Source organism: Triticum aestivum, chromosome 6D (genome assembly GCF_018294505.1).
Source record: "Triticum aestivum cultivar Chinese Spring chromosome 6D, IWGSC CS RefSeq v2.1, whole genome shotgun sequence".
NCBI classification, from domain to species: Eukaryota; Viridiplantae; Streptophyta; class Magnoliopsida; order Poales; family Poaceae; genus Triticum; species Triticum aestivum.
This window is the reverse complement of record NC_057811.1, coordinates 485,102,342-485,122,095: the sequence shown is the minus strand read 5'-3', so window position 1 is coordinate 485,122,095 and position 19,754 is coordinate 485,102,342. Positions and strand designations below refer to the sequence as shown.

Sequence of the window (19,754 nt, the reverse complement as noted above, 5' to 3'; positions counted from 1 at the left end):
ATCGCGATGACTTGACCGAGACCGAGACCGATCGCAACCCTAAACCATGCATGGCAACCTGTCGAGCACGCCACGACGTAGACGCTAGTACGATACGGATCCAAGAGCGCCCATCCCCAAGACTAACGGAGAGAACATGAGCGCCTTGATCCGGAATCTGCGCCCCGCGCTGTCCGGGCTACTCCGGCCCAAGCCCGCCGCCCGAACGACTGTTCCGCCGCCGCCGACCGCCAGGCGCTACTACCACGCGCCGTCAACGCGGCGATCTCACGAGGCCCTGAAATCGCCCGGCCCTGACTCTCTCGTCCGTCGACCACCGCCGTCGCCGCATGCACCAGCGGTCCCACGCCCACGGTACTACTCCTCCAGGCGACCAAGAAGTTCTAACGAGGTGAAAGTCCAGATAGTCATCGCGGGGGTCGTCATCGTCGGCGGTGTGGTGGTCACCATCTGCTACGGCACCTTTGAGACCGTGCCCTACACAAACCGCCGCCACTTCGTCGTCCTCACGCACTCGGGAGAGCTTAAGCTCGGCGAGTCGCAGTTCAACAACGAGAAGAAGGAGCTGGGCGACAAGGTCCTCGCTCCGTCCCACCCTGATTCCGTCCGTGTCAACAGCATCGCCGCGGAGATCATCGGCGCCGCCGGACGCAGCCTCGCCGGCCACGAGGACGATAAGCTCCTTGACGGAGAAACATGCGCCGACGATGCGGCGCTGAGCCCGAAGAAGAAGGCTCCACGGGGAGCGTCGCAGGCAATGATCAAGCATCTCGACGGGTTCAAGTGGGAGGTAATCGTGGTCGACAATAAGCAAGTGAACGTCATGTGCGCACCCGGTGGCAAGATCATAGTCTACACCGGCCTGCTCGACAAGTTCAACACCGACGCTGAGATCGCCGCGGTGCTAGGCCACGAGGTATGTACGTACCGTGTTAGGTAGATTATATTGGGTGGTTATTTGTATCGTCTCCTAGCAGCCGGCCGGACGGTGGATTCCCTTGTAACTTGGCATATTGTGTAATTTTGCTTGTAGGTTGCGCACGCCATTGCAAGGCACGCCGCAGAGAAGCTCACCAAGCACATGTGGATTTTCATGCTCACGGTTTTCCTGCTCATCTTTATCGATGCGCCGGACCTTATTGATAAGCTGACCGAATACCTCCTCGGCCTGCCTTTCTCACGAAAGTATATACTCGGTTTCACATCATATATATCGTTCATGCTGATTTACAACTATTTTTCCTTGTAGAAGTTATTCTCCATGCATGATAAATACATGTTGCCTATATATCCTATGTAGGATGGAGATAGAGGCGGATCACATTGGAATCATGCTGCTCGCTTCCGCTGGTTTTGATCCACGCATTGCCCCTAAGGTCTACGAGAAGCTCGGAAAGGTCGGTGGGAATTCATCACCGTTGAAAGAGTACATGTCTACTCATCCTTGCAGCAAGAAAAGAACGCAGCTTTTATTGGATGCCAAGGTCATGGACAAGGCCATGGCGTTATATACAGAAGCAAGAGCCAGAAAACAAGAAATTGATCAATGATTATTCTTCATCTTTTATCAACACACATTCGAGACATTTGCCTCCGTGCACCCCCTTTAAAAACTTGTAAAGGTTGTTTTTTGTCCAAACATTTATATTATCTTAAAATAATCGAGATTATACGAGCAGTTAGGCCTTATCCCTACACAGTGATCACCGTACATGCACATATATACATGGTCTGGATATAATTGAATGTAATTTTGCACAACCTCTGTGTTGTACCACAACTCGCATTCTCTGCCGCCGCCATATCCTACTCCTACTACATCGCCTTCTATCTCCAAATGCGCTACCTGGAAAGATACAAAAAACATCAGATGCAAGCACAATACCAGCTGAGCTTCCTCAACTAGGCTAGTAACGTTGCGTATTACATGAATCCGGCCATAATGGACGGCTCGCGGCGAGCCCGCAGCTATCACGCCCATCTCGCGATCCCACAACCACCTGACCTAAACCTACGCACGCCCGGTGGTGCACACACACACATACGCACACTCTAGGCTACTACACAAGCACACAGGTACCCCCTTGCCACGGACCCGACACGGTCCGGTCCGCGCCCGGCGCATGCACACACACCCGACGCGGTTGTCGTGGCTTATTGGCCAACACTAACCCCCTAAGCCACAGCCTAGAGGAGTGTTGACCCTTTGATGTCGACGTCGGCGAGGAGTGCCTGTTCAGCCGCCGCGCCCTTCCTCGGCTTCGTGCAGTTCCGCTTGAAATGGCGGCGTTGCCCGCAATTATAGCAGCGACCGCATTGTTTCCCTCCGCCGCCCAATGCCGTGCTGGTCGCCCCGTCATCGTCGTGGTCGTTGAAGCCGCCCCCGCCCTGCTATCGCCGCTGTGCCGCCCTCTGAGCCGCGGTGAGCATGAGCTGCTCGCCCGCCCGCTCGCCAGACTGCGCATCCCGCCGCGTCCACTCCTCGAAGGACTTCAGATGGCCGAGTGCCTCCTTGAAGAGCATTTCCTCGACGTTGCAGAACTGCTCGATGCCGGCAACCGAGGCGTACAGCCGGTCCGGCACAGTGCCGAGCAGCTTCTTCACCATGGCAGTGTCGCCGAGTGTTGCCCCGAGCACCGCATACCTCGCCACCATGCCGTTTACCTTGCCGGCGTACGCGTCGAGCTCCTCGCCATCCTCCATCCGCAGGCGGTCGAACTCGTCGTGGAGAGTCGCGAGCCGTGCCGCCCGCACCCGATCGGCGCCGACGAAACGCACCTTGAGGGAGTCCCACACCTCCTTCGCGGTGGGCTTCGTCGCCACTTGCATTAGCACTTCCTCCGACAGTGCACTGACCAGCAATGCCCACACCGTCTTGCTCTTGTTGGCATCGATCGCCATGCCCTCAGCCGGCGCAACCACGCCCCATAGCCCCTGGCCATCAAGGATCGCTTCCACCTTGATTGCCCAGGAGGTGTAGTTGGTCGGCTCAATGGCAGGACCGACAACAATAACGCGCCACCACCGCCGCCGTGCGGAACGAGCGCCATGGCCGCTTGCGATCACCTCCGAATTGTGGCTCCGATACCAAATGTCGGCGCCGAACCCCTTGCCCTAGCTCTCTCTCTCGCTTGGCTCTCTATCCCTCTCTCTCTCATGCTGCGCTCGCACGACAGAAGAAGAAGAAGAATGCAGAGGACACGGTGGATTTTCCGGCGCACGTACGCCCCGCCGCAACAACGGCGATCTTTTTCCCGAGCTCGTACTCGACTCCACACGACAGGTTAGAATGATCGGCTCAAGGCAATATATAGCCGGGCCTGCCTTGGGCATGACCCACGCGCTCCCTCCCCAGCCAGCTCTCCGATCGGCCCGCTCCGCTCGCGGCCACCACGCGCACGAACGCGCACGGCTCGCGGCAATCACGCCCACCTCGCAATCCCACAACCACCTGACCTAAGCCTATGCACGCCCGCTGGGTGCACACACACATCCGCACACTCCAGGCTACTACATGCACGCACACACGCACCCCCTTGCCACGGACCCGACGCGGTCCGGTCTGCGCCCGACGCGCCCGGCGCGCGCACACGCATCCGACGCGGTCGCCGTGGTAGTTGTGGTAGCGTACATGTTGGAAGCATCGTATTGTGAAAGTATTCAGAAAGAAAAAAAGTTCGATTGGATGTAAAGTTACGCGGCTGCGGCTCGGACTCAGCAGCTCTCACGGGATCGATGCACAACTCAACCAAGACTCACCTAAGAAAGGACTCCATCTACCTAGCCAGCAGTACTATTTCTGCAACTCGATCTATCGCCGCCAGATGGACCGGACCGATGCCGACGGGAACGGAATCTGCTTCCCCTACGACGTGCTCCTCCACATCCTCAGCTGCCTCCCCTGCCGCGCGCTCGCCGAGTCCCGGCGCGTCTGTCGCACGTGGCGCTCTATCATCGACGCCCACAAAGCTCCTCCTTCCTCACTTCTTTCCTCGGGGCTCCTTCCCCGGCATATTCACCAAGAACTATGGATGCGACAATGAATCCTCCTTCTTCGCCCCGTCAGTGCCGGCGCGTTCGGCACAGCTACGTGGAACTCATGACGGGCCTGTCTTTCAACGTCCTCTCTTTCAGCACAAGAAGTTCTCGGTGCTCCACCACTGCAATGGTCTCCTTCTCCTCAAGGGCGATTTTAACTGTTATTACATCTATAACCCGGCGACGGTACGATGTGTTGAGTTGCCACTACCGCCGAAGGAGGATCGGTGGTGGTACCACAACTCCATGTTCCTCGTCTTTGACCCGTCCGTGTCACCTTTTTTTTTTGAGAATCAAGCGGGGGGGGGGGGGGGGGGGGGGCCCCCCCACCTGAATATATTACTCAAAGGACTGCCGTGGCAGTGAGTACAGAATTACATAGTCACGGTGCAACATGCAGAGAGGTAGGAACGCCACGAGAAGACGTCCTCCTTGTCCTGTGAACTCACAAGACGATGTGACGAGAGGTCCAAAGCAGAAATAAGGTTCCTCAAGGTTATTACAGAGCTTTGGTCTATCAATCTAAAAACCATGTCATTACGTGCTGTCCAAGTCATCAAAAGCAAGGCCAGTAGGACCGAAGGCCATGCTGTGGTTGGGAGGTGAGGAGGGGTAAGGACGTCCCATAGATCTGTGATGTCGCTGGAAGTTGGTAGGAGCCCCATCCGTTGCCAAATCCTATTTGCAAGAGGGCATGTGATGAAGAGGTGGTTGGAGTCTTCGGTTGTCGTAGCACATCGAGGGCATATGTCCGAGTCGATGATATGCTTGCGTGCAAGGTTAACTCTAGTGTTGAGCCGGTCTTTGAAGAGTAGCCATGCGAATACTTTTAGTTTCCGAGGAACCTTGGCACTCCATATGAGAGGGGCCATGAGATCGGTCTCAGGCCGAGCCATGAGGACACCGTATGCATGCTTGGTGGAGAAGCAAATGCCATGTCGTAGGAACCGTTGATCTTCCCCCGCCGATGGCACGAAATCCTGCAAAATAGCCAGAAGCGACACAAGCTCTTGTTCTGCCGTGAGGGAGAGGCGATTACGGAGGTTAGCTTCAATACCGAAACGCAAAATGTTAGCCACTTTAACCAGCTGTAAGGTGGAGTGTGAGAATAGGTGGGGGAAGGTGATGGCGAGTGGTTGAGGGGCCAGCCACGTGTCTAACCAAAAATAAGTATGTGAGCCGCTATTTGTGAGCACGAAGGAAATATTTTGGAGAGTGGTGATTTGCTGTGAAATGGTGCGGCACAGAAAGGAGGTTTGTGGTGGAGGGGATACTAAGGGCGTTCGGATGTTGAAGATCAAGCCACTCAAGCCAGGGTGTTTGGACGGTGGAGAGAGCTTTAGCTGCAAATTTCATAAGAAGGCAATTGTTTTGAACATGTAAGTTTTTAAGCCCTAGACCACCGACTTTTTTTGGTAAACAAACATTTTTCCAAGCAATAAGACATTGAGCACCTGAGCAGGCATCCTCTCCTGCCCAAAAGAAACCCCTTCTCAGCGAGTCCAAAGTTTTGATTGTTTTCTTTGGGATGCGAAAGACAGACATGAAGTAGGTGAGGATTGAATCCAGAACCGCGGAGATGAGTATGAGTCGATCGCCTCTATCGAGAAGTTTGGCCCGCCGGTAAGAAGTTTCCTAGCACGCTCTACTAGGGGGTTGAAAACATTGGTGAGAGGTTTGGTCGGAGCGAGAGGGAGACCGAGGTATATTTGCGGGAAGGAGGCGCATGAACACCCCATGGCAAGGGCGATGGAAGCGGTCGGGTCATCGTCTGTGTGTAGAGTGGCTAGGGTAGTTTTGGAGAAGTTGATGGCGAGGCCCGTGGCGTGTGCGAAATTGTTTAGGAGAATTTTAAGGGTTGAGGCGGCGGAGGGAGAGGCGGCTGCGACGATGAGTGTGTCATCGGCGTATTGGAGGACAGTGGGAGGCAGGTGGGAGAAGATGGGGTGGTGGAGGGACGGGTTAGAGTTCTGGACGATGAGCTGCTGGAGGAGGTCGGCTACGAGGAGGAAGAGGTAGGGTGAGACAGGGTCTCCCTGCCTCAACCCATTTTTGCATTGGATTCAATTGCCTGGGATCCCGTTCAAAAGTACTGCCGTTTTGCCTGTGTGGAGAAGATTTTGTATCCAACTGCGGAAGAGAAGTGAGAGCCCACGAACTTCCAGGATTTTGTCGAGGGCAGGCCATGCTACTGAATCGAAAACTTTTTTGAAGTCTAACTTAAAGACCATCGTTGGTTTTTTTCGTGTGTGGCAAGAGCTAATAAGATCAGCTGCAAACACAAAGTTTTCGGCGATGTTTCTTCCAGAGATGAAGCCAGTCTAGTTGCCATGAACCGGCAGAGGGATGAGCGGCTTTAGACGAGAAGTGATCACTTTGGCGACAGCTTTGATCGGGCAGTTTTGTAGTGAGATGGGCCTAAATGCATCCGGCGTGGTTGTCGCCTCCTTTTTGGGGAGGAGGACGATGTGGGCACGATTTAGGCGTTCAGTGTCTGCTAAGCCTTGATGGAATAAGGAGAAGAAGGACAGGATTGGATTTTTAACTAAAGGCCAGAAGGATCTGTAGAAAGAGGGTCCGAACCCGTCCGGTCCAGGGCTGGCTTGGGGATTCATTGTGAAGAAGGCGAGCTTGATTTCCTCTTTGGAGAAGGGCTCATCTAAGGTGTGTAACCCGGCCACCGGCTGTGGGTAAATAGAATTTAGATCAAAGGCCCAGGATGTTGGAACGGCAGTGCCAATTAGTGACACGAAGAAGTCACGTAGGATTTCAGCTTTTTGCTGGTGAGCAGAGTATTCAGAGCCATCTCGAGAGAGGGTGAAGATTTTGTTTTTGCATAGGCGTTGGGAGGCAGACATGTGGAAGAATTTAGTGTTCTCGCCACCGTTTATGGCACGTGAAACCTTTGCACGCCAGCGCCAATATGACATTTTTTCCTGGATGGTGCATTTGAGTATGGAGACGATGATTTTGCGCGTGAGAGACTCTGATGGAGATAGAGGTCTGTTTTTCTCCATGAGATCTAGGGCAGAGATGGCAGCGTGGCAGCGGGTTTCGCGGAGGAGGGTGGGAATGCGCGAGCGCGCCCATTTTTTGAGGCGGTACGTGATTGTTTGAGCGCGGCGACGAGGGAAGCGGCAGCGTTGGAAGGTGGTGAGGGCAGAGAGGCCCAAATTTGGTTGATGATGTCGCAGCAGGGCCGTGAAGTGGCCCGGCCCGGTTCAAATTTGAAAAAATTGGAACGTGGGATGGTGGTGGTGACATGGATGAGGAGTGGGATGTGATCGGACGTGAAGCGTGTGCGAGAGAACAGGGAGGTGTTAGGGAAGGCATCTGCCCACGCTAGGTTAAAGAAAACCCGATCTAGTTGTTCTAATGTGGGAGTAGCTCGATTGTTCGACTAGGTAAACCTGCGATCGAGTAGGGGCAGTTCGATGAGGGCTAGATCATCCAAGGTTTGGTTAAAGGCGGTGGCTTCAGCGTGGTGGAACGTAGGGTTGTTTTTCTCAGACGGGAAGCGGATGAGGTTAAAGTCCCCAGCAATAATCCAGGGGGTGTCGTCGGGTTGTGAGATGGACGAGAGCTCGCTTAAGAAAGCTTGCTTGAGTGATCGTGATGATGGAGCGTAGATGTTTGTGATAGCAATGGGTTGGGCGCAGGCAGCTGTGCGTAGGAGTAGGGTAGAAGAGAAGGTTAGGTGTGAGTAGGAGACGACATGGAAGAAGGTGGAGTTGAGGGCAGAGATAGTTCCACCAGCGGATCCGACGGCTGGGAGCGAGAAGGCTTGATCCAACGTGCGTGGCAGAAAAGATTTTAGTTTAGGTGCAGGGAGGATTTCGAGTTTTGATTCTTGCAAGAGGGTTACGAGTGGTTTATTTGTCATTAGTTCGGAGAGAACGTCAGCGCATTTATCATCATCGCCAAGGCCACGTACATTCCAGGAGCTAATTAAAAAGGTGTCATTACTCATAAGGTTTGTTAATGCACCAGATAACAAAGGCGGGGTACAACAGGCGTACAGTTACAAAAGTTATGCGCGGGGTCCGGAGTGGCAGTGGTACAGGCAACAGCGGTTTCAGCAACCAAAAGTACATGTAAACGGCAGAAACGATCGGGGAAGCTAACGGTGGCGGAGACGGGCAAGAACGTGCCACCGGGCCAAGGTCGCAGAAGGTGCAGATCATGGAGCCTCATCGTCACCACAGGCAGAGGCCTCGGATCCAAGGATGGCGTCCACCTAGCCGTCGTCGGCGCCGCAGAGCAGCGCAATGGCAGCAAGGTCTTCGGCGGATGCAGGAGGGGCGTCAGACTGATGGAGACGGGCTTCTTGGATAGTGCGGTCGATGGCCGTGCCAACATCCGAGGCGGAGAGGCGTGCCGCCTTGGCCTTGACAACCCTGGCGAGCATGGGGGAGTACTTGGCCTCCTTGCCAGCCAGCTGCGCGCTCCGCCGCAGCTTGTCCTTGGAGACAGACTGGTCGCGTGCCGTTTTGCGGCGCTCCCTGCGAATGGTACACTCGTGAGTGTCCAGATCCTGCAGGGGGAGAGCTGCATCCATGGTGGTCTCAGTCAGGGGGCAAAAGATTATCTTGATTGAGCGGGGGAGGGGTAGGGGGATTACCAGCATCACGTGAAGACTCGCCAGCCGAGAACGTAAAGGTGGTGGGGTCAGCGGAAGCAGCTGCAGGTGGGATAACCGCGGCGAACGCGGACGAGCTGGATGGCATCAGCGGGCCCACAATCAGAGGGGCGGCAGCCGACCCAACGCATGGGCTGGGTGGCGCGACAGAGCCCACCTGAGGCGCCGGGCGGATGACAAGTGGGGTAGGCTCGGCAAGGGGGGGTGCATGCACCGCGTCCAGCGGATCGAAGGAAACGCCATGCATGAGCGGGGTGTGCATGTCCTCTGAGGCAGCAGAGCTGTCGTCAGAAATGATGAGAGGCTGTCGCATGGTACCAGGGGGAGGGAAAGGTGAGGCCAGAGCGGATCCCCCTGATGCAGAGCCAGGAGATGCGACGGTTGCACAGGGGGCGAGCGGCCTAGAGCCGCTGTAGGTAGGATCGACTCACCACCCCGCACGTACCGCAGAGACGACGGGGACGAGGTGAGCAGGGGAGAGAGGACGTGGTGAGGCGCGCTGAGAGAGTGGTGCAGAATCTCCGTCAGAAGAGCCACTACCAAAGGGGGTGGCTCCATCACCGTGGTGCCAACGAGAAACCTCGACAACTTTGGCGATTTTGATTTCGTTGATGGGTGGAAGCTGGATGATGATGCCAGGGGGAGCTGGTTTGCCAGATTGGAGGAGCGCAAGTGCGCGGACCGACGTGTAGTCGATGCCATGGAGACAAAAGTCATCGACGGCACATACATCCCCCAGGAAGGCCAGGGCGAAACGTATGCCGTCCTCGTGCCATAGTTCGTGAGGAAATTCAGAGACCTCGACCTCAGCGAGGTCAGTGAAGATAGCAATAGAACGGTCGACGTGTTCGACCGGCTCAATGGTGACTACGTTTCCCTCGAACTCGATAGGACTGTGGCTGATCACATCATCGCGTGCGGCGGGTGTGTGGAAGGTGAGGCAGGCGATCCCCCGCCATGAGCCGCCCATGATGAAGGAGGGGTTGTCGCAAGTGTGTTGAATGGCTCTGCAGATGAGAGGGGTGGGGTTGGGGTCAGGGTTCTGGAGGTGTACGAATGCAAAGCGGCGAGGGCAGTGGACTAGGCAAGGTGGTGCAGCGACTAAGGGCATGTCCGCGAAGGGCGGCAGCATTCCAGCCTCGTGGAATGGCCGTGACGGCTCGTCCTCAGTGTCGGTGTCAGAAATGTGAGAAGGGGACCTAGTTTATTGGGAGGCAAGGAAGACGTCGGAGAGACGCGCTCGTAGTTCATGGGTGTCGAACGGAGACGTGTGCGAGTGCAGGTTGCCTGGTGAGGGTGAGGTGGGTGTGGGTGGAGGTGCAGAGGTGCGAGGCGGCGAGGGAGGAAGGGGAGCCCCGTTGGCGTTGACCGGAGTGCCGTTGAGGATGAAGGGCGAGGGGACGCAGAGCGCGGTGAAAGGCTCTGAGAGGATGACGGGGATGTCGCCGATCATGAGCGTGCGCGAGGCGCGGGCTGCCGACGAGGAAGAGCCGGCGGAGTCCATGCTGCGTGTGCAAAACGCGGGGTTAGGATGAGATGAGAATGAGTCGGGAAGAGGCGGGAAGAAGGGCCGGATCCGTCTATACCTGTAGTCACCGCTGCGGTGGCCGCACCGCCAGCAGCGAGCACAGCGGACGGGGTCGCGGCAAGTCTCTACGCAATGGTCAAGGGCGAGGCACCGGAAGCAGCGACGCTTTTTGTGTTTGGGAGAAGGAGTGCGAGAGTGTGGATGAATGGGGAGGAGGCGCCGAGGGGTTATATAGGTGGGGTGAGGATGAGGATGGCTGCGGTCGAGAGGGGAGGAGAGGAGAGCATCTTTGTAGGAGGGCGTCGTGTTGCTGTTGGAGCGCGTGGGTGACAAGGCCGCCGTCAGGGCGGCTGGGCCCATTGCGTGTGTCAGAGGACGAGGGGGCGACGAGCTGGGGCGTGGTGACCGAGCGGCCAGCGTAGGATGTAGAGAGGGATTAGGTGTGATGATGAAGCCTAGATGCTGATTAGAGGCGTCGTGGATGAGCTGCAGCGATGGACCGGCGCGTGATCTCTCCACCCCGTCGGTTCCCAAGGCAAGATTCTCCGTTGATGTGGTTGATGGAGCCGCGCGTGGGGGACAGAGGGCGGCGCATCGGGGTTCGGATTAGACGCGGGGCGGGCAAGCGGGCCGTCCAAAAATGGCACAGACAGAGAGACAGAGTGGGGTTCCTGGGGACGCGCGACAACTTCGGTCGCGTGCGGTGACTCCGGCACAGCGTATGGATCTTTTGCAAGATTTGGTGTGTCAGAGAGCGCCGCACGGTCATCATTATGCATGGGGCGGGTCCCAGGCGCATGCGGAGCAGGGCGGACGTGCGGCGAGCGTGCGACCGCGGGGGGCTGTTGTGGCGCGTGGGCTTGTGCAAGCTGGTGACCGAATGGGCCAAGAATGGATTCCGATCGAGGGGGCAGAGTAGGGTATGCGAACTTGGTGTAATCATGAAGGAAACGACTGCAGTGGGCAATGGGCGGTTCGAGCTGGTCAAATAGAAAGAGACGAAACCCTTCAAAATCAAGGGACCCATGCTTGAGAATTTGAATTTTGGTTGAGTGAGAGAAGATGCCAGATTTATAAATATGCTCATGAACTTTGACTGCTAGGAAATCTTGTTTGACCGAAAAACAGTGGTTTAGGGCTGACTCAACTAATAGTTCATTAGGTCTAACAGTAATCGGCAAGAAAGTAACCCAGAACAGGTGTGTGTGTGTTGGGTGTAGTGCACGTGTGGTGTAAGCTGGAAGAAGCGATTAACATTAAGCATACGATAAAAAAGCTAATACCAGGCCATTGTCGATGCTCCTTGGGTAGATCAAGAGTTGTGGACGCAGGTGGCAGCAATGCAGAATCGGCCGCCAGCGGCGAGGATGATGCGGTTCCAACAGACGATGGCAATGCCACCCAAGGAGGCAAGCTGCAGGTGGCACCCCAAGGCAGAGGCCATGGGAAGCGGATCATCATGCCCAGCTTCCTGAAGTCGCCCATGGAAGCGATGAGCGAGGCAACGTCAGGTGGCGCAACAGTGAAGGAGAAACATGAGTCTCCGTCATCCGTCACGTTGAAGAGGTGGTGGATGCCGCCAAAGAGGCAGGCAAGGATGAGGCTCATCAAGGAGGCGTCTAGGTCAAAAGGAAACTGGATGACACGCGCATACATGCGGCATCCATGCAGCTGTGTGGCTGTGAGAATGGAGACCGGCGATCTGCATTGTGCCCATGCGACCCTTTCGAAGTGATCACCCAAGTCGTCGGGGATTTGGAGAAGCTGAGCAAGAGTCATGCATGTTGCCATAGAGCGAGGAGGAGGCGGGTGCGGTGGCAAGGTTCTAGCGAAGGAGAAGGAGTAGTTGCGGAAGCGGAGTGGGGCTTGGGCAAGGATGATCTCTGCTACGCGCGCAGAAGCAACGTGGAAACGGAAGATCAGGGGGAGCATTGCGCGACGAAGAAATGGGCAGCAGAGCCACCCAGAACGGCCTGGAGCAGAGCAGCCACGACTGTGGCGTTGAGGTGGCGGTTGGAGTAGCTGAAGGTGATGTAGAGCGGCGAGGCGAGGTGGAGGGCCGGGGTGGTGATGTCGAGGCGGAGGTAGTAACAGCAGTCGTCTTCAAACTCCACTCCCATGGCATTGCCACAGCCCAGGAAGCATCGGAGCGCGACCTGCCCGGCCTTGACATAGGGAAGATCAAAAAACGGCGAAGGTAGAGGAGCGACAGTTGGGAGCAGCTCGTCGAGGGGGTTGGTGGAGAGGGCTAGGCCCGGAGCATGGGCGGCCGGAGGGTGTTTGGTGGCGGGAGCGGGCTTGGCGGGCTGGGTGGCGGCATCCGGCGGGGAGGCCAGCGAGGAGGGTGGAGCGGGAGCGGCCATCTTCCAATCTGCTAGTTTTTTCCCGGCCGTGTCACCTCACTATGAGGTATTCCTGCTTCCAAGGGGAATGATCCAAGACGCTCAAGAAAAGATCCAGCAGCATAAGGAAGTATCAAATGTCAAAGCACAAACCTGGATGGAATATTTGGAGGAACCGCACTTGCCCAAATTGTTGGAAGAAGAGCAAATATCCAAAGAAGACCGTGAGTTTGTGCCAACTAAATTGATTTCTATATTGGTATTCTCGTCACAAACCAATCAATGGGCAAGCCGTGAGTTTGTGCCAGGGCGTTGTGCCCCTGGGCCGCTCTTTGACATGGTGTTTGCGCCACACCCTATCTGTGTGCGGATATGGAAGTCAGCTGAGTATTGGCAAGGATCACTCTACGTACATTGCTGGCACAACATCATTATGATCCTTCGCAACTTGAATGGGGTGTATGACATGGCTCAGCTGCCGGGAAAAGCCTATGGTGATAAAAATTATTTAGGTCTTTCCGAGCTGCTCGACAGGTCCATCTTAGCGAGCTACGACGGAGGAGTTCGCTATGTGGCGCTCGACAAATTCAAACTACATACATGGACATTGACAAAATCAGCCGCTGGCCAGATTGGGTGGATGCTAGCACATGTGGCTGACCTTAGTCCTTATAATTATAAAGTACAACGGTCGATGGAGCGTAGAGTCTCGTGGGAGGTGGTCGAAAACAACAAAGCGTTAATTAGCTTGTTCGAACAATGTAACTATAATGAATTCATAGATGACGAGGGGGATGACCAAAGTGACACTACTGATAATAGTGATAGCGGAAGTAAGGATGATGAAGAAGGCATACATGAGGCGGATGGGTTCGATGGCACAACAGATGATGGTGACAGTGATGGTCATGGTGAAGATGCACACGAAGATGAAGATGAAGATGAAGAAAGCGAATTCAAAAGTGAAAAGTGTTTTGAATACTCTTGGGACTCTGATGAGGACAACTTCATTGACCTAGATGAAAATGCTGCACACCTCGGTGACAAGGAGTATGGGAGTTACAGAATTATAGGATTACATCCGCATAAGGAAGTGGTGTTCTTCCGAACCTATGGCGGCGTCGTGGCATATCATCTTAACCTATGGCGGCGGCGTGGCATATCATCTTAGGGTGTGTCTAGAACTCAGTCGACTGAGACTTAACGAAGTCTCAGTCGAATGACGTCAGCGTGGTTTTTTTGCTACAAACGGCATGGCTAGATGCTACAAACGGCGGCGAAAAATGTTGCGACGGCACTGCAAGCAACAACAATAAATGCTACATCCGTTTTAACTGAAATGCTACAACCGTCAATGAAGATGTTACAACCGTTGAGAAGACGTGCTACAACCGATGAGGGACGACATGCTACAACCATTCAAGACAGATGTTACAACCGGTAGGAAAAAATGTTGCAAACGATGGCATAAAATGTTGCATGGTCGACTGAGACTTGGTTAAATCTCAGTCGACTGGTTTTTGGCAGGACCGATCATCTTAACACCTCAAGGATGCAATATTTAGGAAGTCGGCTTGTGAAAAACCCGCTTCAAAATTTCTATGGCATCGACGCTGCGTTCCCTTACCGCCCATGCTACGTCGACGCACTTCCGACGACTAAACTACCCTCCAGTTTGTGCGCATCATTTCATGGTTGGTAACCTGTTTCACGCAACTCTTGAGTGGAAGGAAGAACGAGAGGACAAAGATAGAGCGTACGTGTCCTTCAATACGACGCAGGCAGAATCATATAGGCTATATACGACTCTTTTACCAAGTCTTCCTGTCTCCCATTTATTGAACACACTGTTTATCACCTGGGCGCTATGAAGAGTTCCGCTACAATCAGCAGAGATTCTGAGAATTCAAGAGGTGACTGGTAGCAATGTTGTTTATGATGCTCCACTATTCAGATGGATAGCCGATGATTTGCATAAATCTAAATATCTTTGTTTATTGCCTAGAAAGAGCTCATATTTGATTGGGCATACTTTTGAACGAGTGGCTTGGCTTTATCATGTTCCTGTCCAAGGTACAAGACCATGGCTTTATAGTGTTCCTATATGCACCCAGCCTTATGAACAAAGGCACACACACAGACATACGATCATATTATTATTGTACATACATCGGCATCGGAGTGCTCCACCTACCGATCTCCAAAAGGCGGTGTAGGGCGTGGTGCAGCCATTGATGATCGCGTGCGGTGGACATGCATATAGTATCACACACAAACACCGAATGCATGCATGCTGGACTCGATATACACGTACACGCACGTACACGCGCACGACTCCATTACGGACGGCCGGACGTACTCGGTCTACCTAGCCGCCGGCTTTATATACAACTCGTACCTGCCAAAAATAATTATACAACTCGATCCGATCCGATCGATCGATCGCCGCCTATATATCGTGTAGACTTGTGCTACGCGTCTTCGTTGCTCTGCGTCGATCCCTCGGTCGGTCGGCACCTTCCCCGACTTGCTCGATCTGCACCCTCGCCTGCCTCTGCCTGTCGGCCGTCCCCGATGGACGGGACCGACGGCGACAGCAACGGCATCTGCCTCCCCTACGACTTGCTCCTCGACATCCTCCGCCAGCTCCCCTGCCGACCGCTCGCTCAGCCTCGACTCGTCTGTCGCGCGTGGTGCACAATCATCGACGGCCACAAGCTCCTCTTTCCACACTTCTTTCCTCGGGGCCCTTTCCCTGGCATCTTCACTAGGAACTTTGATTTGGACGATGACGACGATAGCTCTTCGTTCTTTGCCCCATCGGTGCCGGCGCGTCTGGGACAGCTACGTGGAGCTCACGACGGCCCTGTCTTCCGGCTTCCTCTTTTCCGGTACGGTTGGCCTCCGTGATCCATCACTGCAACGGCCTCATTCTCCTTGCTAGTGGTTCATATTATATCTGCAACCCAGCGACGATACGATGTGCTAGCCTGCCCATACCGGAGGACGAAGGGTTGTGGCTGTTGGATAAGATCATCATGTTCCTCGCCTTTGATCCGGCCGTGTCGCCGCACCACGAGGTATTCAGCCTCCCATCAGGAAATACCCTAGAATATGCCAAGCTTGCTATGCAGCCAGAGGATAAGTTGATTCCGGTGCTGGTGTTTTCTTCGCAGACCAATCAATGGGCGAGACGGGAGTTTGTACCAGGGCATTGCGCCCCTGGGCATCTCTATGATGTGGTGACCGCGCCACACCCTAAGAGTGTGCGAATATGGAAGTCAGCTGAGTACTGGCGGGGGTCTCTCTATGTACATTGTTGGAACAATATCATCATGATCCTGCGCAACTCGGCTGGGGTGTACGACATGGCTCAACTACCGGGAAAGCTTACGATGATGAAAACCAAGATCTAGGGTACTCTGATCTGCTTGATAGGTCCGTTGTAGCGAGCTACGAGAGAGGGATTCACTATGTGGCGCTTAACAATTTTCACCTACACGTATGGACACTGACGGAATCAGCCGATGGCCATGTGAGGTGGATGCTAGCACAAGAGGCCAACCTTGGTCCTTATGATCTTAAAATACGACGGTTGTGGGACCCCAGAGTGCCGTGGGAGGCGGTCGAAAACAAGAAAACATTAGTTAGCTTGTACGAACCCTGTAAAATGAAGGAAACTATATATGACAAGGAGGATGAGGAGGATGTCCAGAGCGACATGAAAGATGACGTGGATGGAGAGAGTGATGACGATGAAGCAGAAGACATCCATGAGGTTGATGACTTCCATGGCAGAACCAGTGATGTTGACGACAAGGCTGACGATGATAGTGGAGATGCACCTGAAGATGAAGATGGTGAATTCGTAAGAGAAGATGGCTCTAAAGTTTCCTCAAAGGACTTTCCCACTGATCTCGATGAAGACGTCAAGCTTAAAAGCAAAGTGGGCTTTGAGTACTACTGGGACTTAGACGAGGACAACTTCATCGACCCCGATGAAAGTGCCGTCCACCTCAATGACAATGAGCCTGAACATTATTACAGGATCCTGGGATTACATCCGCACAAGGATGTGGTGCTTCTGCTCAATCTAATTTTTGGCCAGATTGTGGCATACCATTTCAAGACCTCGAGGATGCAATATTTAGGATGGCGGCTTGTACGTGGTCGTAATGGTGGCGCCCACGCTGCATTCCCTTATCGCCCGTGCTACGTGGATGCTCTTCCATCAACTAAAATACCCTGCCGTCGATGGTGTTGTTATAGTGGGGTGTGATCCGGCTAGTAGTGTGTAACACCTTTGGAAAGGAAGATGAAGCGTGATGAAGATAGAGTGTGCGTAAGTATCTTTGGATATGTTACAGCTTTGCTATGGTTTCGAGTTCAGTCGATGGATAAGAGGGCAATGGTTATTTATATATCATACTTGCCCTGCATGCATGCGTTAATCAGGACTAGGAGTAGCATGGAAATACAGTTTGTTGAGTTTGTTGAGGGTTAGTTGCTGGCAGGGCACAGAAGTACTCCCTCTGTAAAGAAATATAAGATCATTTATATTTCTTTACAGAGGGAGTACATGTTATTATTATCAGGTCAGTGATGGCTAATACTAGTTCAGAACTGCAGCTCATTTTTGGTTCTCCGTAGGTTTGCAGAATATCAGACAAACAAAAATGCAACTTAACACCTCCTTTTTCGCTTTTCCAAACATCCAGAGCTTAGCAACGAGATAGAATAAACAGATTCCCTCGCCCCCGCATCGCCCTCCCGCTAGGGCGGCTCGGGTGGAAACCCTAGCCCCCGCCGTCGGGCACGTCTATCCTCCCCCTCCCCTCCGCCGCCGCTAGAGGAGGTCGCCAGGCGAAGCCCCAGGCGGCTGATGGCGGCGGCGGAGGCTCTCTGCCCTCCCGTGCCAGATCAGGTGAGGCGGGTCACCCATGGCGCCGGGGCGCTCTCCCCCGATCTGCGCCGCGGCGGCGCGTCTAGGCAATGGCACAAGGCGGCGGCTGCTACCTCTTGAGCACTGCGTTGGTTTTTTCTTGAAGAGGAAAGGGTGATGCAGCAAAGTAGCGTAAGTATTTCCCTCAGTTTTTGAGAACCAAGGTATCAATCCAGTAGGAGACCACGCTCAATTCCCTCGTACCTACACAAGCAAATAAGAACCTTGCAACCAACGCGATAAAGGGGTTGTCAATCCCTTCACGGTCACTTGCAAAAGTGAGATCTGATAGAGATGATAAGATAATATTTTTGGTATTTTTATGATAAAGACTGAAAGTAAAGATAGCAAATAAACGGTGATAGAAATAATGGGAGATTAATATGATGGAAAATAGACCCGGGGGCCATAGGTTTCATTACTGGCTTCTCTCAAGATAGCATAAGTATTACGGTAGGTGAACAAATTACTGTCGAGCAATTGATAGAATTGAGCATGTTATGAGAATATCTAGGCATGTATATAGGCATCACGTCCGCGACAAGTAGACCGAAACAATTCTGCATCTACTACTATTACTCCACACATCGACCGCTATCCAGCATGAATCTAGAGTATTAAGTTCATAAGAACAGAGTAACGCATTAGGCAAGATGACATGATGTAGAGGGATAAACTCAAGTAATATGATATAAACCCCATCTTTTTATCCTTGATGGCAACAATACAATATGTGTCGTTTCCCCTTCTGTCACTGGGATCGAGCACCGCATGATTGAACCCAAAGCTAAGCACTTCTCTCATTACAAGAAAGATCAATCTAGTAGGCCAAACCAAACTGATAATTCGAAGAGACTTGCAAAGATATCAAATCATACATAAAAGAATTCAGAGAGATTCAAATATTGATCATAGATAATCTTGATCACAAACCCACAATTCATCGGATCTCGACAAACACATCGCAAAAAGAGTTACATCGAATAGATCTCCAAGAAGATCGAGGAGAACTTTGTATTGAGATCCAAAGAGAGAGAAGAAGCCATCTAGCTAATAACTATGGACCCGAAGGTCTGAGGTAAACTACTCACACATCAACGGAGAGGCTATGGTGTTGATGTAGAAGCCCTCCGTGATCGATGCCCCCTCCGCCGGAGCGCCGGAAAAGGCGCCAAGATGGGATCTCACGGCACAGAGAGTTGCGGCGGTGAAAATAGGGTTTCGTGGTGCTCCTCGATGTTTTTGGGGTATAAGAGTATATATAGACGAAGGAAGTCGGTCAGGGGAGCCACGAGGGGGGAGAGCGCACCCAGGGGGGCAGGCGCGCCTCCCTGCCTCGTGGCTTCCTCGTGTGTTTCTTGACGTCCACTCCAAGTCCTCTGGATCACGTTTGTTTCAAAAATCACGCTCCCGAAGGTTTCATTCCGTTTAGACTCCGTTTGATATTCTTTTTCTGTGAAACACTGAAATAGACAAAAAAACAGCAATTTGCACTGGGCCTTGGGTTAGTAGGTTAGTCCCAAAAATAATATAAAAGTGTATAATAAAGCTCATTAAACATCCAAAACAGAATATATAATAGCATGGAACAATAAAAAATTATAGATACGTTGGAGACGTATCAGCGGCGTGGTGCTGGGCGAGGGCGGCGGAGCTGCTAGGCTCCGAGGAAGATCTCGTGGCGCCGGTCGTTCATTGGCTCGCGGGGTCATGGCGGCCTTGGTCGCGGTGGCTGGATCCCGGGGCGGCGGCCCTAGAAGGTGGCGGCAGGTGAAGCTCAGGCTTCCCGTGGCTGCATGGCGTGGTGCTGTGCCTATCCAAGGCGGATCTGCATCGCCGATCTCATGGTTTTGCCGCGGATTGTTCAGATCAGAGACGGTGATGAGTGTGCGGGATCATCTCAGCGGCTCTCGCGGTTTGGCGAGGTGGGGTGAGAGCCCTCCTCCCAGGCTCCAGTGGTGGCGCACTCACGCAGTGGCCGGTGCGCCAGGGCTCCTACGGTGGCATTGTTGTTGCGGTTGGTCGCCGGATCTAGGCGGCTAGATCTGGGGCTTTGAAGGCGGTCAAGACAGTGCACAGGTTGTCGGGTGGATTTCTTGGAACGGATCCGGGTGAAAACTTGTTCTTCGGTCGTTGGCCGGAGCCGGTGATGACGATGCCCTTATCATCGTTTCCTTCATGAAGGTATCATCGTGGTGAAGCTCCCAACCGCACCCAATACCTCCGGGGGAACCCTAGATCAGCTGATCGGATGACGGCGACATT

At 53.6% G+C, this 19,754-nt stretch overlaps 1 protein-coding gene and 1 pseudogene across 1 annotated transcript; one reads left to right on the top strand and one right to left on the bottom strand.

Annotated features, from left to right (window-relative positions):
- Positions 1-27: 27 nt before the first annotated feature.
- Positions 28-1,678, top strand: LOC123142195 (mitochondrial metalloendopeptidase OMA1-like). The gene is made up of 3 exons (XM_044561195.1): positions 28-916; positions 1,034-1,185; positions 1,301-1,678. Exons 1-3 carry the CDS (start codon positions 137-139, stop codon positions 1,548-1,550), a joined length of 1,182 nt encoding a protein of 393 aa, XP_044417130.1. The 5' UTR covers positions 28-136; the 3' UTR covers positions 1,551-1,678.
- A 9,685-nt stretch (positions 1,679-11,363) lies between these two features.
- LOC123142786 (uncharacterized) lies at positions 11,364-12,568 on the bottom strand (annotated as a pseudogene).
- Between the last annotated feature and the right edge of the window lie 7,186 nt (positions 12,569-19,754).

Coding starts and splice junctions, on each gene's coding strand:
- LOC123142195 (XM_044561195.1), top strand. CDS start 137: ATGAGCGCCTTGATCCGGAATCTGCGCCCCGCGCTGTCCGGGCTACTC. Junction 917..1,033: donor CCGCGGTGCTAGGCCACGAG/GTATGTACGTAC, acceptor TTTTGCTTGTAG/GTTGCGCACGCCATTGCAAG. Junction 1,186..1,300: donor GGCCTGCCTTTCTCACGAAA/GTATATACTCGG, acceptor TATCCTATGTAG/GATGGAGATAGAGGCGGATC.